General features: G+C 39.6%; 1 protein-coding gene across 1 annotated transcript in view; it reads left to right on the plus strand.

Moving 5' to 3' along the window:
* Nucleotides 1–152: 152 nt before the first annotated feature.
* Nucleotides 153–14,837, plus strand: part of LOC124861351 (sodium/potassium-transporting ATPase subunit alpha-1-like) — a 30,224-nt gene continuing 15,539 nt past the window's right edge. The window contains exons 1-2 of the mRNA XM_047354995.1: nt 153–346; nt 635–739. Of these exons, the coding sequence (XP_047210951.1) occupies nt 335–346; nt 635–739 (117 nt within the window). The 5' untranslated portion in view covers nt 153–334. The remainder of the gene's footprint in view (nt 347–634; nt 740–14,837) is intronic.

Below are 14,837 nucleotides of genomic sequence, written 5' to 3' on the forward strand. Positions count from 1 at the left end.
GAACTGGGAATTTGAGAAAGATTTACCCCTCCCCTTTTCTCCCATATTTTTGACTAAATCCACCCTCACTCATCTGCATCTACCAGGGCTTCCTGCAACTCACCTGTCGAGTTTCGCCTCCCATCCCCTAAAAAAAACCATCCCCCCTACAGGGCAGGTAGGCTTCCAGCTGCAGATATAAAGGTATGCTGATGCCAAGCAAACAATCTTCTCTGCTCTGGAAGTGAAAAAGGCAGCAAGACTGAGACAAGCAGTGTGGAAAACAGAAAGGCAGAGTATAGAAGTTTGGAAAAAAAATATCTTGATTGACTGCTCTCAGAGCTGCTCTGTTATCATGGGGCTGGGAGTGAGTATTTCAACTTCAACTCATGTTTTGATCTTGTTTGGTTTGAGCATGCATTATAAAAGTAATTAGTAAAGGCTTCCAGTTTTAGATTGCGAGTTAATTGTGTAATCTGCTATTTTTGTAGCAAGTAAATGATTAACAGAAGCTTCACAGCTTGTTTGGACACCAAAGAGAGAAATACTTTCTGCGCTTCTTTGTGAAAATCAAACTGAAGCCCCAAAATTGTCTTCCCGAGTGTGCTCAGTTTTATATAGGGACTTGTTTTTATTTCACTTTTCTCCAATCCAGAAAGGGAAAGATGATTACAAGCCAGCTGCAACGTCGAAAGATGGAAATAAAAAACACAAGAAACAGAAGAAGGATATGGACGAGCTGAAAAAAGAAGTAGATCTGGTGAGTATACTGTCTCAGATGGGTCACTTATGCCCTTTTTCCACTGGCTCGCGAAGCTCCGCTCCACTCGGTGTCGCTCCTCTCAACACGGTACCTGTTGTATGTTCACGGACCCACTGACAGCTGGAGCTATGGCGACTGAAGCCCAGCCTCCAGCCGTCAGTGTAGCGCTGTGCCATTATTAACATTGCTGTGTTAATAATGGCAATGAAAGTAATCTGCATGAGACGATAAAATAAATATATACATCAAATATAATAAATAAATAAATAGAAAATAAAAACATAACTAAACAAAATTAAAAAATGTTGATTTGGTCCGAGCTACAGCACCCTGTTGGCGGTCAGACGCCTCGGAGCTCCTCCGGTACTTGGACCCCGGAAACAGTCACTCACTCTATTTAAAGACTCTTCAAGGAACGACTCTCAACCAGTTTCTAACTTTTAGCTCCTTTAATCTAAATTAAGAGAGAGGAATGATTACAGAGATCAGCGCTGAGGCTCCCGTCTCTGACCGTCGCGGTCTGTTAGAGGATGACGAAGAGCCTCGATAGAACGTCACATATAGTTTTTATATCTGGCACTCCAATGCAATGGATGTTCCCACCCTCAGAGGTTATCAGTAGACTATGTGTCACCATTGTGGTGTCTGTTAGATTGTGTAGTAGCGGGTGTCCATACTTAATCTAAGTGTGCTGTGGCTTTCTAATCAACCCAGTTATACCAGCTGCTCCACTATCAAACCCAGTGCCCCAGCCTCAGGTCATTTATGACAAACCTCGGGCCATTTATCCTTATAATGTGTGTCGATAAGCATTCTTACCCTATTGTAGCAAAAGGGAAACAGAACTTATGCTTTATTTCACTATAGAATAAATGCGAAAACCAGCTATGAGTCATATTAATAAAGGTTATTCTTAACAACCCCCCAGATGAGGTGTCATTTAAAGGCACCTCACTAATTTACATCAGTTAACCCCCTAGGCACAGGGTAGTGGACCACCTGGAACTGGGTACCCACCCCCCAAAACAATCATTCAACCCTGTATGTGTGTGTCAAACCTATATATGACCAGGGAATATCCTTCCAGCTGTCACGTGGTCCCCCCCCCCCCCCCCCCCCCCCCCCCCCCCCCCCCCCCCCCCCCCCCCCCCCCCCCCCCCCCCCCCCCCCCCCCCCCCCCCCCCACCCCCCCCCCCCCCCCCCCCCCCCCCCCCCCCCCCCATGCATCTCTCTGGTAGACCCCTGGTTGTGTCTAAGCAACAGTTGATACACCTAGTGGAGATAACTCTAACCCCATTAAACCTGTATGTGTATGATTTAGAGAAAAGAGAGAGAAAAGACAACAGCCTGAAGCACAGCAGAAAATTCTGTCTAACATCATGTGAATCAGTTAATGTAGACCCTAAGTGTTGATTGTCTTCATCCATCTTCTCTGCCCCCCTGAGCGACATCCATCCCCAAGCGTCCTTTTGGCAGTTTCAGTACCTGAAAAGGTTATACTTAAAATGGAATATAAAATCATATGTTCATACCGGGCAGATTACGCCCAATTGTAGGTAATTATCAACTACTATTATTATTATCATTAAAGCAGGCCACATAGTGGCTTAATCATATGGATCTCAGTCAAAAATATTTCATCATTATCAAAAACAATGTACCTGTTTAGCACAATTAGAAACCTTTTCACTTTAAAGCAGTCTCCATTTATTACTTAACCCTTGTCCTAAAAATCAACCTATGGAGAGGTGAACACATAACTAAAAATAACCTGCGAGGTCCTATTAATACTTTCATTCATGACATGTGCTTAACTAATTTCATTTAAACGATCTGCCATTAACTTATCTGATTATCTGTACGGCATTCATACCAATAAATCAAATATTCTGATTCCTTTAATATCAACATTATTCATTAAGTCACAGAAATCACTGTAAAGGATATCGGGTCAGACGGCAGCCCCCTTTTTCACTTATGGTTTATCCTCTGTCAATCCAGTGAGCCTGATCACGGCCCCCTCTTTCTTACATCCTTGATTTGAGGGTCCTGACCCCTTAACTATTGGCATCTGACAGGCGGTTGTCACTCTCGGACCCCCTGAGTCCATGGTTGTAGTTATGCCCCTAAGGATGAGAGCCTAAAGGGTGTCATCCTCTTGTATCAGTTTATCTTTGACTATGTGTTGCATCTTATGTGAAATCAACAGTTATGTTGTGTAAGCTGTAGCAGTGAGCGGTGCGGCAGATAAGCAACAAGGGCAGATATATTTAATTAAGGCAGCAAAGAGATAATTAGAAAAGGCCACAGAATCATATATCCATAACAATCCCCCTGTTGAGGTGGGAAAAACCCACCTTACATCAATCAATGTGTCTAGTGCATATGGACCTAAGCTAGAATATGGCAGGCAGTTCCTTCTGTCCGTTATGTAACTCCGGCTCCTAAACAGAGTGCCATCTCTCCGGTTACTGCCTGCAGCCCTCAGTGTGTGCACCCCCTCTGTTTCCCATAGAACAGACCTATGCTGATGTGTGTCTGAAATTTAAATGATTAAAACATCGCAAATAGATAATAATCCCCTGTTGAAAAATTTAAAACAACAAAAATAATAAAAAGCTAGGAGCACAGCGAAAATGAGCAGCACAATGTCTATCAGTATATAGTAGACCTGAATCGTAAACCCTGTTCAATTATCTATTGCAGTTGTCTGGTCCTCCTCCTCCTAGCACAGTATCATAATTTCTCCAGCACTTTGGTTTGGTTCCATGAGATCCACATCATCACTTGTGCTTAAATATTCAGCGGACAACATCAGTGTGTGCTCTGGCACCACATCCATTTGATATTCTGGTAATCTCAAACCTCTGGTATCACTGGGACCAATCGCACAATCAATACACCTGAGGATGAGAGCTCGAATACACGTCGCACAACAGCATACACAACCTGTGATCACCACAACAGTCAATGAAGTGAATATACTCACCAGTAAGTTTCCCCATTTTCCAAACCATGTCTCAAACATGTTTGTGAATTGTTCATCGATTCCTGATTTTAATTTAATGGATAGTGATTGCAATCCTTTTAGGGCCTTCGTTAGAGATCCATCAGGTGCTGTAATTGTTGGGAATAAAATAACAACAAGCCTCTCCAAAAACACCACACAACCTTCTTTTGTAAGGATCATATCCAAAGCAGTTCTATTTTGACAAGAAATAATTTCAACATCCTGGTTAGACAGCCTTCAGCTGTCTCTCCTGTTTTGCCTTGGTGTCATTTAAAAGATTAGAATCGTTTCTAACAGGAAGCAGTTTGTATTCTAGCAGACATATCAAATTCAAAAACACATTTTCTGAAAGGTTCCCACTGACGAAGTGGGCCAATCGGTGTCAGGGCATCCTGGATGGAGCGGGTAACGAGGGCACAGCTTTCCTGTCCAGTCAATAGCAATTATTAATAATTATTAAAGCAATTATTACTCATAAATCAGTTCTGTTCCACAGCAAGTAAAAGTTCAAGGCCTTGTATCAAGTTAATTTACAATCTAAGTTGTAAACAACATCATCCATAAATAAATAACTCAGAAGCAATAGGCAGTTATAATTCCTTCCATGAAGTTATTTGAATTGATTAAATAGTTGAACACTCCTTTAACCCTTCATGAAATTATTCCACAATTTCCCACATTCACCAAAATAAACATTTGTTTGTTGATTATTCACACAGTTTTACTTTAGAAATCCTTCTCCCCTCTGTGATTTTTGATTTTGTGACCTTATTTCAAATTTACTGGGACATACTCTTTCAAGCTTTAACCCAACAAATATAATTTTTATTGTTTAATCTTTATCACGTTCCCGCTGTTGAAGTAACCCAGCCCACTCAGAAATGTATGAAACAAGTTCCACATAATTGTATTTTGTTAGTTGAAAGCAAAAAGATGAGTTAATCTTACCTTATGACATTATGGTTACTGGAATAAATGAATTTAATTCCACAAGCACATTTATCATGTGTTTGCTGGAAATGAAATATTAAGTCAAAAGATATCCAATCGAACCTATTCGTATGTTCTTCCTCAGGTGCTTTCTGATTTCTCTGAGGTCTCTTTCGGATAATTGCTCTCCTTTCCTGCAATGTGATTTGTGCCAAAATTTGCTTACCTTAGTCCAGCTGTCATCCAACCGGACCTTCACACTGTATGTGGTGGAGCTCACCACTTGAAAGGGTCCAATCCACCTTGGGTCTTCCCAAGATCTTTGGAACACCCTTCTGTATATCCACTCCCCATCCTTCGTGCTCCGGCGTCTCCCCGGTTGGCTCTTTTGTCAGGGCCTCCTGTGTGTTATGAGACAAAAACTTCACAGCAGATTGCAATTGCTGAACATAGTGTGTGTTAATTCCTCTCTCTGCATATTCAGACAGGGTGCACACCCTGACTGAAGAGAGGAGGTAAAAGGACAGGGCATCATTCTTCCTGTCAGCAGCTCATGGGGAGTCAATCCCATGCGCTCAGTGGGTGATGATCTTATGTAAAACATCACCAAGGGCAGCGCATCCAGCCATTTCATCTTTCTATCAGCACAAACTTTAGCCAAAGGTTCTTTGTGCAATTAGCTCTCTCAACGAGTCCTTGAGAGGCTGGATGGTAAGCTGTCCCAAACCTGTATTTGATCCCAAAGCACTCCTCCACTTTTTTCAAGGAGTCTGAGCTGAAGTGTGTTCCATTGTCTGAGCAGATGCAGAGGGGAACACCGTGACGTGGAATCAGATAATTAATTAGCCAATTAATGACTTCTCGGGCTGATTCCGTTTTGGTGGGGGTGGCTTTGACCCACCTAGAGAAAGTGTCAACACATACAAGCACATCTCTAAATCCTTTCACTCTGTTGTCAAAACCCATACAATCAATAACAATTTCCTTTAGGGCTTGTTGGGAACAGGAAATGCTCCAATACCTGTTTTCATGAGAATCTTATATAATAGAGTCATCTTCTCACCTTTAACCAAAAAATCATATTTATATTGTAACCCAGTTAGTTGCTAATTTATTGTCCGTTAACTAGTAGCCAAAGTTAGATATGTTCAAACCGTTATTTTCCATAAAAAGTTTTGAAATCATCCCTAGAATAAAGTATTTGCATCATTTACCATGAAGGTGTCCAGTGTGTTCGACAACCTACTTTTCAAGCGCGTTGATAATTTGATTATATCTACCTAAATTAGACCTTTAGGGTCCTTCCCCGTAACCTCTACCTCCAATACTAGATAAAAGTAATTTGCATATTCTGTACAACCTTAATCATACCATTATTTAGTTATTTATTCCTGTTAAACATTTGATCACTATAACCAGTCATTTTTTCCCCCCAATATATCCATTTCCATTTTTCCATCCTATGATTATTATTATTATTGCTTTTGTTTTCTCTAAAGTCTAAAGGTTAGTCAGACAAACATTTGAGACAAACATTGAAACAGAAATTTAGACAAACACTTAAGACACAACACATGCCGGCTTCAGCCTCCCCTCTTAAGGAAGTTTGGGCGGCCAAATCTTTTACCATCAAATTATTCAACCAGAACCCTATGGCAGAATGACGGGTTCTACTTGGTTCTGGTCCCATCCCAAAGAGAATTTAGATCCAATTTCACCTCAAGAAAATTCATAAGAAATGTAAGTTTTCATCCTCTGAAACTAAAACCCAGAAAATTGTTTCAACTTGCGAGCATCTGAACACATATAGGGAACACCGACATTACAGAAAAAACTAAATTTGGTGCCCTCTAAAACATTCATTAGTTGTCCGAACACAACTATGAATCAAAACCCAAAACAAAAAATGAGCTCACAGAAACTAAAACATACTATTCGATTCATGTACCTTTCACTCATGTGGCCCACATCATTCATCATTCATACCTTGGGCCTTCATTCATTCCTGTCACACTCTTCTCAACCACACGTTTTCAACCCTCAAACACAAATTTTGGATTCCTATTGTTCCTGAACCCCAGAGATCTCATGTTCTAGGTAATAATGTGTCAATGGACCCATTTGTAAAGCTGGTCCCAGCCACCTTTTCAGTCCTTCTTCTCCTAGGAGAAAAATAAATGTTTAGGGTTATCACTCACATCATCAGGCAATATAGTGGGACGACTCTTCATCAACCTTTCCAGAGAAATCATGAGTATTGTGACCGGCAATGTCTGAAAATAAACAATTTGATCATAAAGTCATCCCAATACAACAAATTAACACAAACAAGAAATCACAAACTTGGGTAGTGAAATCAGCATTTTTCTTTCTTTCGCCATCTTCATTTCACAACACATAATCATGTTTTTACATTGTTATTTCCATTATTATTATTATATACAAAGAAGACAAAAATAAACGACATTGCAGTCTTGCTGTGTACCAGCTTAAGGAGTAAAAGAAGATAAAAATAAATAGATTAGTTATAAACAGAATCATTTTGTTCAGAAAAAGGAAAGTGTAGCCTACCTTTGTAGCACCTGGTGGTCTGACAACTATGGATACTTGGCCTCTTGTCACCCTTTTGCAGCAAGTAGTGAAAGTTGAAAAATTAATTTGTACTTCTGCCTACCACAATAAACCTATTTATGTATAAATAATGATTGTGACATCTAAACATTATAAGTTAAGTTATAGTTAAGTTTTCAGTCCAACTTTCCTTTCATTTTCTTATCCATCCTTCTATTCTTACCAGTTATTTGATTTTCCGTACCACTGCAATGCTTCTCCTTATGTACAGCGCCCCGAGTGGCTTGCTGCTGAAAAGCGCTATATAAATAAATTTGACTTGACATAAATCGGTATCTATAATCCAGCAGGGATTTTATTGTTTTTAATTCCATCAATTAAATCAACTGTATAATTTAATGCAACTACCACTTTTGGTGAAAACCAAGTTTTAATATAGGACTTAAATTTTAATTTTGTCAGAAGACAATGGTAGATTTATTCTTTTCAAGTTATATGAAGTTAACAGCCTTTTTCCTACTGTAAGTCTTAAATGACTGAAAGTTTTTCCAAGTTTAATCACTGCAATTATTTATTGTAAAGTTTTCGACGAATCATCGACGAGTCTAAATGGTCGAGCTAAAATCCTAAATTTAATATTGTTTGAAAGCCTGTTGCCTTAAAATTGTCACATTATCGTTCTGAGAATGTTTTTTTTTCCTATCCAGCTCGCAAAAGAGTTTTCCACAACTGGTGCTGCCGATCCTAGAACACGCTGATGTTATTTATGACCATGCCACAGAAACTAATCTTCATCCCCTCAAACTTTGAAATACTCCGTATTTAGGAATACTTAATCCAATTTAATTCACTATATGGCCTGAGAAATACTGATAAATTGTCTTTTTGTGTTTTACACCAAGAATAAGGAAACATTTTGACAGTTTGCATTTCAGTTTAAAGCTTCATCAGCTTGGAATACTTTGCCTCATTCACTTAGCTGTATTACTGCTATTCATATTTACTTTATTGTAAAACATCTTGCTCCTGCTTTCTGTAAGAATAAATGTTCATTTATTCTGGACTTAATCCTCACAGAGATATTCACAGGAACTCTGCATCTGTATGTGTTGTCTTATTTTGTGTCCTGATGTTAAGTGTACATGCCATGCAGTTGCTATGCTGGTGGTTGTGAGACTCTATGTGACTATGTGGTTGTGAGAGTGTGTGTGACTATGTGGTTGTGAGAGTGTGTTTTGTGTCCTTGAGAATGTTGTGGGTATTTTTTGTGATTTTTTCACATTTGTTTGATTCATATTAATGTTGTTTTATCTTCTGTTCTGCAAGGACCCTGTCAAAAATGAGATGGTATATCTCAAGGAGTTACCCTTGAAATAATCAGTTGTCAGTGCTGCCACTTATACCTTTTATTTCTTTCCATACATAATATGTGCCATGATAGGGTTAAATAAAATCAAAATCAGGTCGAAGGACATTGGATCTTCCCTGTAATCATCTGGTTGCATAACAATTTTTGTGGTATACATCAGCAAGATTATAACGGCTCTGAATGTTCTATTCTAATCTAGCCTTATTTAGATCTATCTACATATATATATATATATATATATATATATATATATATTTTAATACAGTAAGTTCTTATTATATTTAAGAATGGAGTCACTAGTTTTTATTAGTTGCTATTATTCTAATAATGCAAAGTGCTAATTTCATTAGTTCTAGTGCTTATTTTAATGTCTTTCCATACCTCGATTGGTCTCTTTTTATGTGTAGTGTAGGCATTAAAAAGGGTCAGAGTATTGTGTTCATGAAATTGTGAATGTAAGTATTAAATCTGAACCCTATATACCATTTTTAAAATCTGGTTCAATTACATTTAACTGTAACTGTGTCCGGTGGAAAAAAACTCACTTCTCATCCATTTAGAAGGCCTAATGAAATTGATGAACACAAAAATGAAGGGCATGTTGTGTCTTATACAGGTCCTTCTCAAAATATTAGCATATTGTGATAAAGTTCATTATTTTCCATAATGTCATGATGAAAATTTAACATTCATATATTTTAGATTCATTGCACAGTAACTGAAATATTTCAGGTCTTTTATTGTCTTAATACGGATGATTTTGGCATACAGCTCATGAAACCCAAAAGTTCCTATCTCACAAAATTAGCATATTCATCCCACCAATAAAAGAAAAGTGTTTTAATACAAAAAAATGTCACCTTCAAATACTCAGTACAGTTATGCACTCAATACTTGGTCGGGGAATCCTTTGGCAGAAATTACTGCTTCAATGCGGCGTGGCATGGAGGCAATCAGCCTGTGGCACTGCTGAGGTCTTATGGAGGCCCAGGATGCTTCGATAGCGGCCTTTAGCTCATCCAGAGTGTTGGGTCTTGAGTCTTGAGTGGTTTTGGCACTGTGAGCAGGTGCCAGGTCGTGCTGAAAAATGAAATCTTCATCTCCATAAAGCTTTTCAGCAGATGGAAGCATGAAGTGCTCCAAAATCTCCTGAAGCTAGCTGCCATTGAACCTGCCCTGATAAAACACAGGGACCAACTACCAGAAGCGACACGGCACCCCAGACCATCATGACTGTGGGTACTTGACACTGGACTTCTGGCATTTTTGGCATTTCCTTCTCCCCAGTCTTCCTCCAGACTCTGGCACCCTTGATCTTCCGAATGACAGCAGAATTTGCTTTCACTCGAAAAAAGTACTTTGGACCACTGAGCAACAGTCCAGTGCTGCTTCTCTGCTAGCCAGGTCAGGCGCTTCTGCCGCTGTTTCTGGTTCAAAAGTGGCTTGACCTGGGGAATGCGGCACCTGTAGCCCCATTTCCTGCCACACGCCTGTGCACGGTGGCTCTGAATGTTTCTACTCCAGACTCAGTCCACTGCTTCCGCAGGTCCCCCAAGGTTGGAATTGGCCCTTCTCAACAATCTTCCCCAGGGTCGGTCACCTCTACTGGTTGTGCAGCGTTTTCTGCCACACTTTTTCCTTCCCACAGACTTCCTACTGAGGTGCTTGATACAGCACTCTGGGAACAGCCTATTCGTTCAGAAATTTCTTTCTGGTCTTACCTTCTGCTTGAGGGTGTCAATAGTGGCTTATGGCCAGCAGTCAGGTCGGCAGTCTACCCATGATTGGGGTTTGAGTGATGAACCAGGCTGGGAGTTTTAAAGGCCTCAGGAATCTTTTGCAGGTGTTTAGAGTTAACTCGTTGATTCAGATGATTAGGTTCATAGCTCGTTTAGAGACCCTTTTATTGATATGCTAATTTTGTGAGATAGGAATTTGGGTTTTCATGAGCTGTATGCCAAAATCATCCGTATTAAGACAATAAAAGACCTGAAATATTTCAGTTACTGTGCAATGAATCTAAAATATATGAATGTTAAATTTTCATCATGACATTATGGAAAATAATGAACTTCATCACAATATGCTAATATTTTGAGAAGGACCTGTACTCTTAGTTTGTCTTACCCAGTTTTATAAACAAACCGTACAGTTTCAGTCAGCTATAAATTACACTTTGTATTTATTTCAAGTAACTAAAGTTTGTGTCAGTTAACTCAAGTTTTCTCCATTTCAGTCCAGTCCAGTAATTCTGTTAAGGTTTATTTAATCTTGTGTTAAATTTGAGTCTAATTTGACCACTCTGACTGGAAAAAGTCAAACCATCTGTTAAAATCATGTTTTGAGGGGAGAGATTGTCCCTTTCTGTTATTTCCTTTCGTGTTATAAAGAACTGACCTAATATTATTATGGTACTGTTGGATCAGACCTGCTCTTGTAGCCTCTAATTATTATTGGGATACCTTATAAATAACACAGAGCGTCAGACAGCTTAAAATGTTTTTACCTTTCAAGTAGGCGGTCCATGGCCAGGACTGCTTCTCCAGACCTAAAAACTCAAAATTCCAATTAGTTTCATTTCAGAAAACAATTTTAATTAAATGTATCCTGCCACATATACCCTAATTTTTACATAACATGAAACAGACATTCATTTCACAAAAACAGACAGACAAAATGGACAAACATTGGCCTCATGAAATTTCGGTTACCCTGTAAATACAGCAATTTAGAGTGGAACCACTTTACCTTACTTAATGGTTAAAAATTATTTCTTACTCTTTTTGGATGATTCGACAATTATTTCCGGGACCCAAACAAGCTCCATCAAACTGTTGTGTTAAAGCGTCTTTGTGGTTAAAACTTGCTAATATGTTTCTCCTCCATGTCTACAAGCCTGCTCCTACAGAACAAGCAGGGAGCTCATTTTCTAGTGATTCTCTCAGTCATATTCTCACGTCACACACACGTTCACACACTCTGGCCGACCAGGCGGTACAGCACCGTTTCCTGGTCCACATGAGAGCTTATTCCGTTATCTCTCAGACACCAAAGCTTATTCAGAGCAGAGTGTATTCAGTGAGCTAGGGTCTGTTAGCTTAGCATGTTAGCTTAGCATGTAGCAGTCAAAGTCCGTCACTTCCGTCAGCTCACTGTTATCGACTCACACACATCCACACTGGACAGTTGATGTTACATCATTTGTGTGTGTATATATATATATATATATATATATATATATATATATATATATATATAATATATATATATATATATATATATATATTTTTTTTTTTTTTTCTTTTTTTCTTTTCTTCACAGCTGGTTATTCACAAGGAAGACATCCCCTCGGCAGTATCTTTCAGACTTCTTTAACGAGGTCCAGGACCCTACAAACCTTACCCGAGTTTGCGCATCAACAGGGTGCTTTACGATCAAAGGAGTGGGCAGCTTGGCGATCTTTTAAGAAGTTCAGGGAGGCCATTTAAACCCATACACTTCCCCTCGGTAGTATCTTTTGACCCTTCTTATGGAACGGTCAGGACCCGACAAACCCTAACCCGAGTATTAGCGTGCCTCATTCAGGGAGTTCGCTTTTATATTGTGTGCGAGGGAACCCGATCTTCCCTTGCATACAATAAAGGAAATTCAAACCTTCTCCCTTAGTCTCTCGTTTCTTTTAGAAGATTGTACCGTTCTTCCCGGACTACCACCGTTAGAGTCGCACTGCTTATTTACACACCTTACGGTTTAACACGTTCGCAACAATTATTCTGAACCATTTCTCTGCCTCCAAGAATTACAAAATCAGCTCACTCAGAACTAACAACACAGCCAGTGTTTTTACAGGAAAAACACTAGAGATTTTTTAATAGGAATCTCCCTACCTTTTCCGGGCGCTGCTGTGATGCGTTGTCCTTCTGTGGCAACCCTATCCAAAAGTGGTTTCCACTTCCGGGGTGCGGGCGGGAACACCAATTTGTCTGAGCTACAGCACCCTGTTGGCGGTCAGACGCCTCGGAGCTCCTCCGGTACTTGGACCCCGGAAACAGTCACTCACTCTATCTAAAGACTCTTCAAGGAACGACTCTCAACCAGTTTCTAACTTTTAGCTCCTTTAATCTAAATTAAGGGATAGGAATGATTACAGAGATCAGCGCTGAGGCTCCCGTCTCGCTGTCTGTTAGAGGATGACAAAGAGCCCCGAAAGATGGTCACATATAGTTTTTATATCTGGCACTCCAATGCAATGGATGTGCACTCCCTCAGTGATTATCAGTAGACTATGTGTCACCATTGTGGTGTCTATCTGTCAGATTGTGTAGTAGCGGGTGTCCATACTTAATCTAAGTGTGCTGTGACTTTCTAATCAAACCAGTTATACCGGCTGCTCCACTATCAACTCCAGTGCCCCAGCCTCAGGTCATTTATGACAAACCTTGGGCCATTTATCCTTGTAGTGTGTGTCGATGAGCATTCTTATCCTATTGTAACAAAAGGGAAACATTAGAACTTATATTTTATTTCACTATAGTATAAATGGGAAAAACAGCTATGAGCATATTAATAAAGGTTATTCCTAACAATATTATTGTATATGCAAGAATGTCTTACATATGTTTTTTTTTTGTCATGTATAAAATCTGGAACATAGACCAGCCAGGCTCAGGGCAAAACTGCAAACTTCTGACCTTGGTGAAGTATTAGGTTAGTATTAGGTTGGATATCCGTAGTCTGTGGATTTGGCGGGGTCTTCCTCCCGTTTGACCCGATGTAGGCAGTCTGATTATCTGCAGGTGCTATTTGCCTGACCCCTCCTCCTGCAGACAGTGGTTTGCGTACTGTCAGTAAATGTCCGAACCAAACATGCTGTTTCATGGTGGTATTGTTTTTGGGGAAATGTATTTGTGTCTGAACAGCTGATATAATGTGTGATCGGCTGGTTTAGGATGTTATTAAACACAGCATGCGTCGCCTTCGTGTAATTCAGGAAGCTGACATGGTGTCCTTTTTCTTTTTTTCAGCCTTCAGGCACGGCTTATAATTTGTAAATAGTAAAATTATATTTCAAATTGGCCAGCTTCGGCCATTGTGGTCCTTAAAATTATCGTAGTCACTCTTGAGTTTTATTAACGTTTCATTGTACTACCTTGGCAAAAACTTTCTCATTTCTCCTGACCAATCAGTGAACAGCAATCTGTTCATGTCATATGTAATCCCTGCTCAGCCCCAATTGTATCTGCTCAGGAGCAGGGATCAAAAAAGTAGGTACCTGTATGGAAAAACAGTAATGGAAACATTCGCAAAGCGCACTGAGTGGAGTGGAGCCGGGCAAAATGGAGACAGTGGAAAAGGGACATTACTGATTTTTTGCTATAGGAGCCAGTCACTGCGACCGGTCACAGCAATGATCAGTCATGGCTGACACAAACCTGATGGAGTCACATTAGATGTCTGCCCTACTTTTTCTAAAGATTGCTACTTACACTGCTGCATGTGCAGTCACGTTATTCCTAGCAACTTCCAACAAATGCTTTCAGTTGGTCGGTTTATGTTGCTCAACGCGTTTGAGGAAAAAGTGTCCTCTTGCATTAAAAAAAAGATTAGCTAAACTTGTTTTCTTCTTCTCCTTCTTTATCAATCTTAGTTTCAAGTCCTGGATAAGATAAGATTTTAGGTGGGCATGTAGGTCAGAGAAGCGAATAGCGATGGTTGACCAATTTCCACTGGTGTCAGCTTTTTTCTTGTCCTTTCACCAAGGTCAAACGGGAATTTAAAGTTCGGAACCGAGTAACTGAGAGAGTATGAATAATTTTACAAAATCGTTTAAATTTTTTAAAGTGCAGCAATAGAATTTGCAAGACAAGAGTGAAATTGTTTAGCAGGTTGGAGGCATGATGCCAAATGTCTGAGAGGTGACCTGACTCTTCCTGTGTCCTTCACAAGGTCAGACCACAAGGAGAAAGTAGTCACACACCTGTCATCTCATTCTATTTCAATATTTTTCACCAATTTGGCTAAATAAAGAGATTTTATTAGATCTCAAAAGCTGACGAATTGAAATAGCTTAATGCAGTTTTTTAACTAATTTCTAAATCTATTCCCTCCCAACACGAACGACAAGCATTGACCAGTTCTTGTCCTTATTTAACCCAGAAATATACATTAAAATAAATTTTTTTTGTCTTTACTAAATGTGTTTAGTCTTGACAAAC

This window comes from Girardinichthys multiradiatus, chromosome 24, assembly GCF_021462225.1.
Source record: "Girardinichthys multiradiatus isolate DD_20200921_A chromosome 24, DD_fGirMul_XY1, whole genome shotgun sequence".
NCBI lineage: Eukaryota > Metazoa > Chordata > Actinopteri > Cyprinodontiformes > Goodeidae > Girardinichthys > Girardinichthys multiradiatus.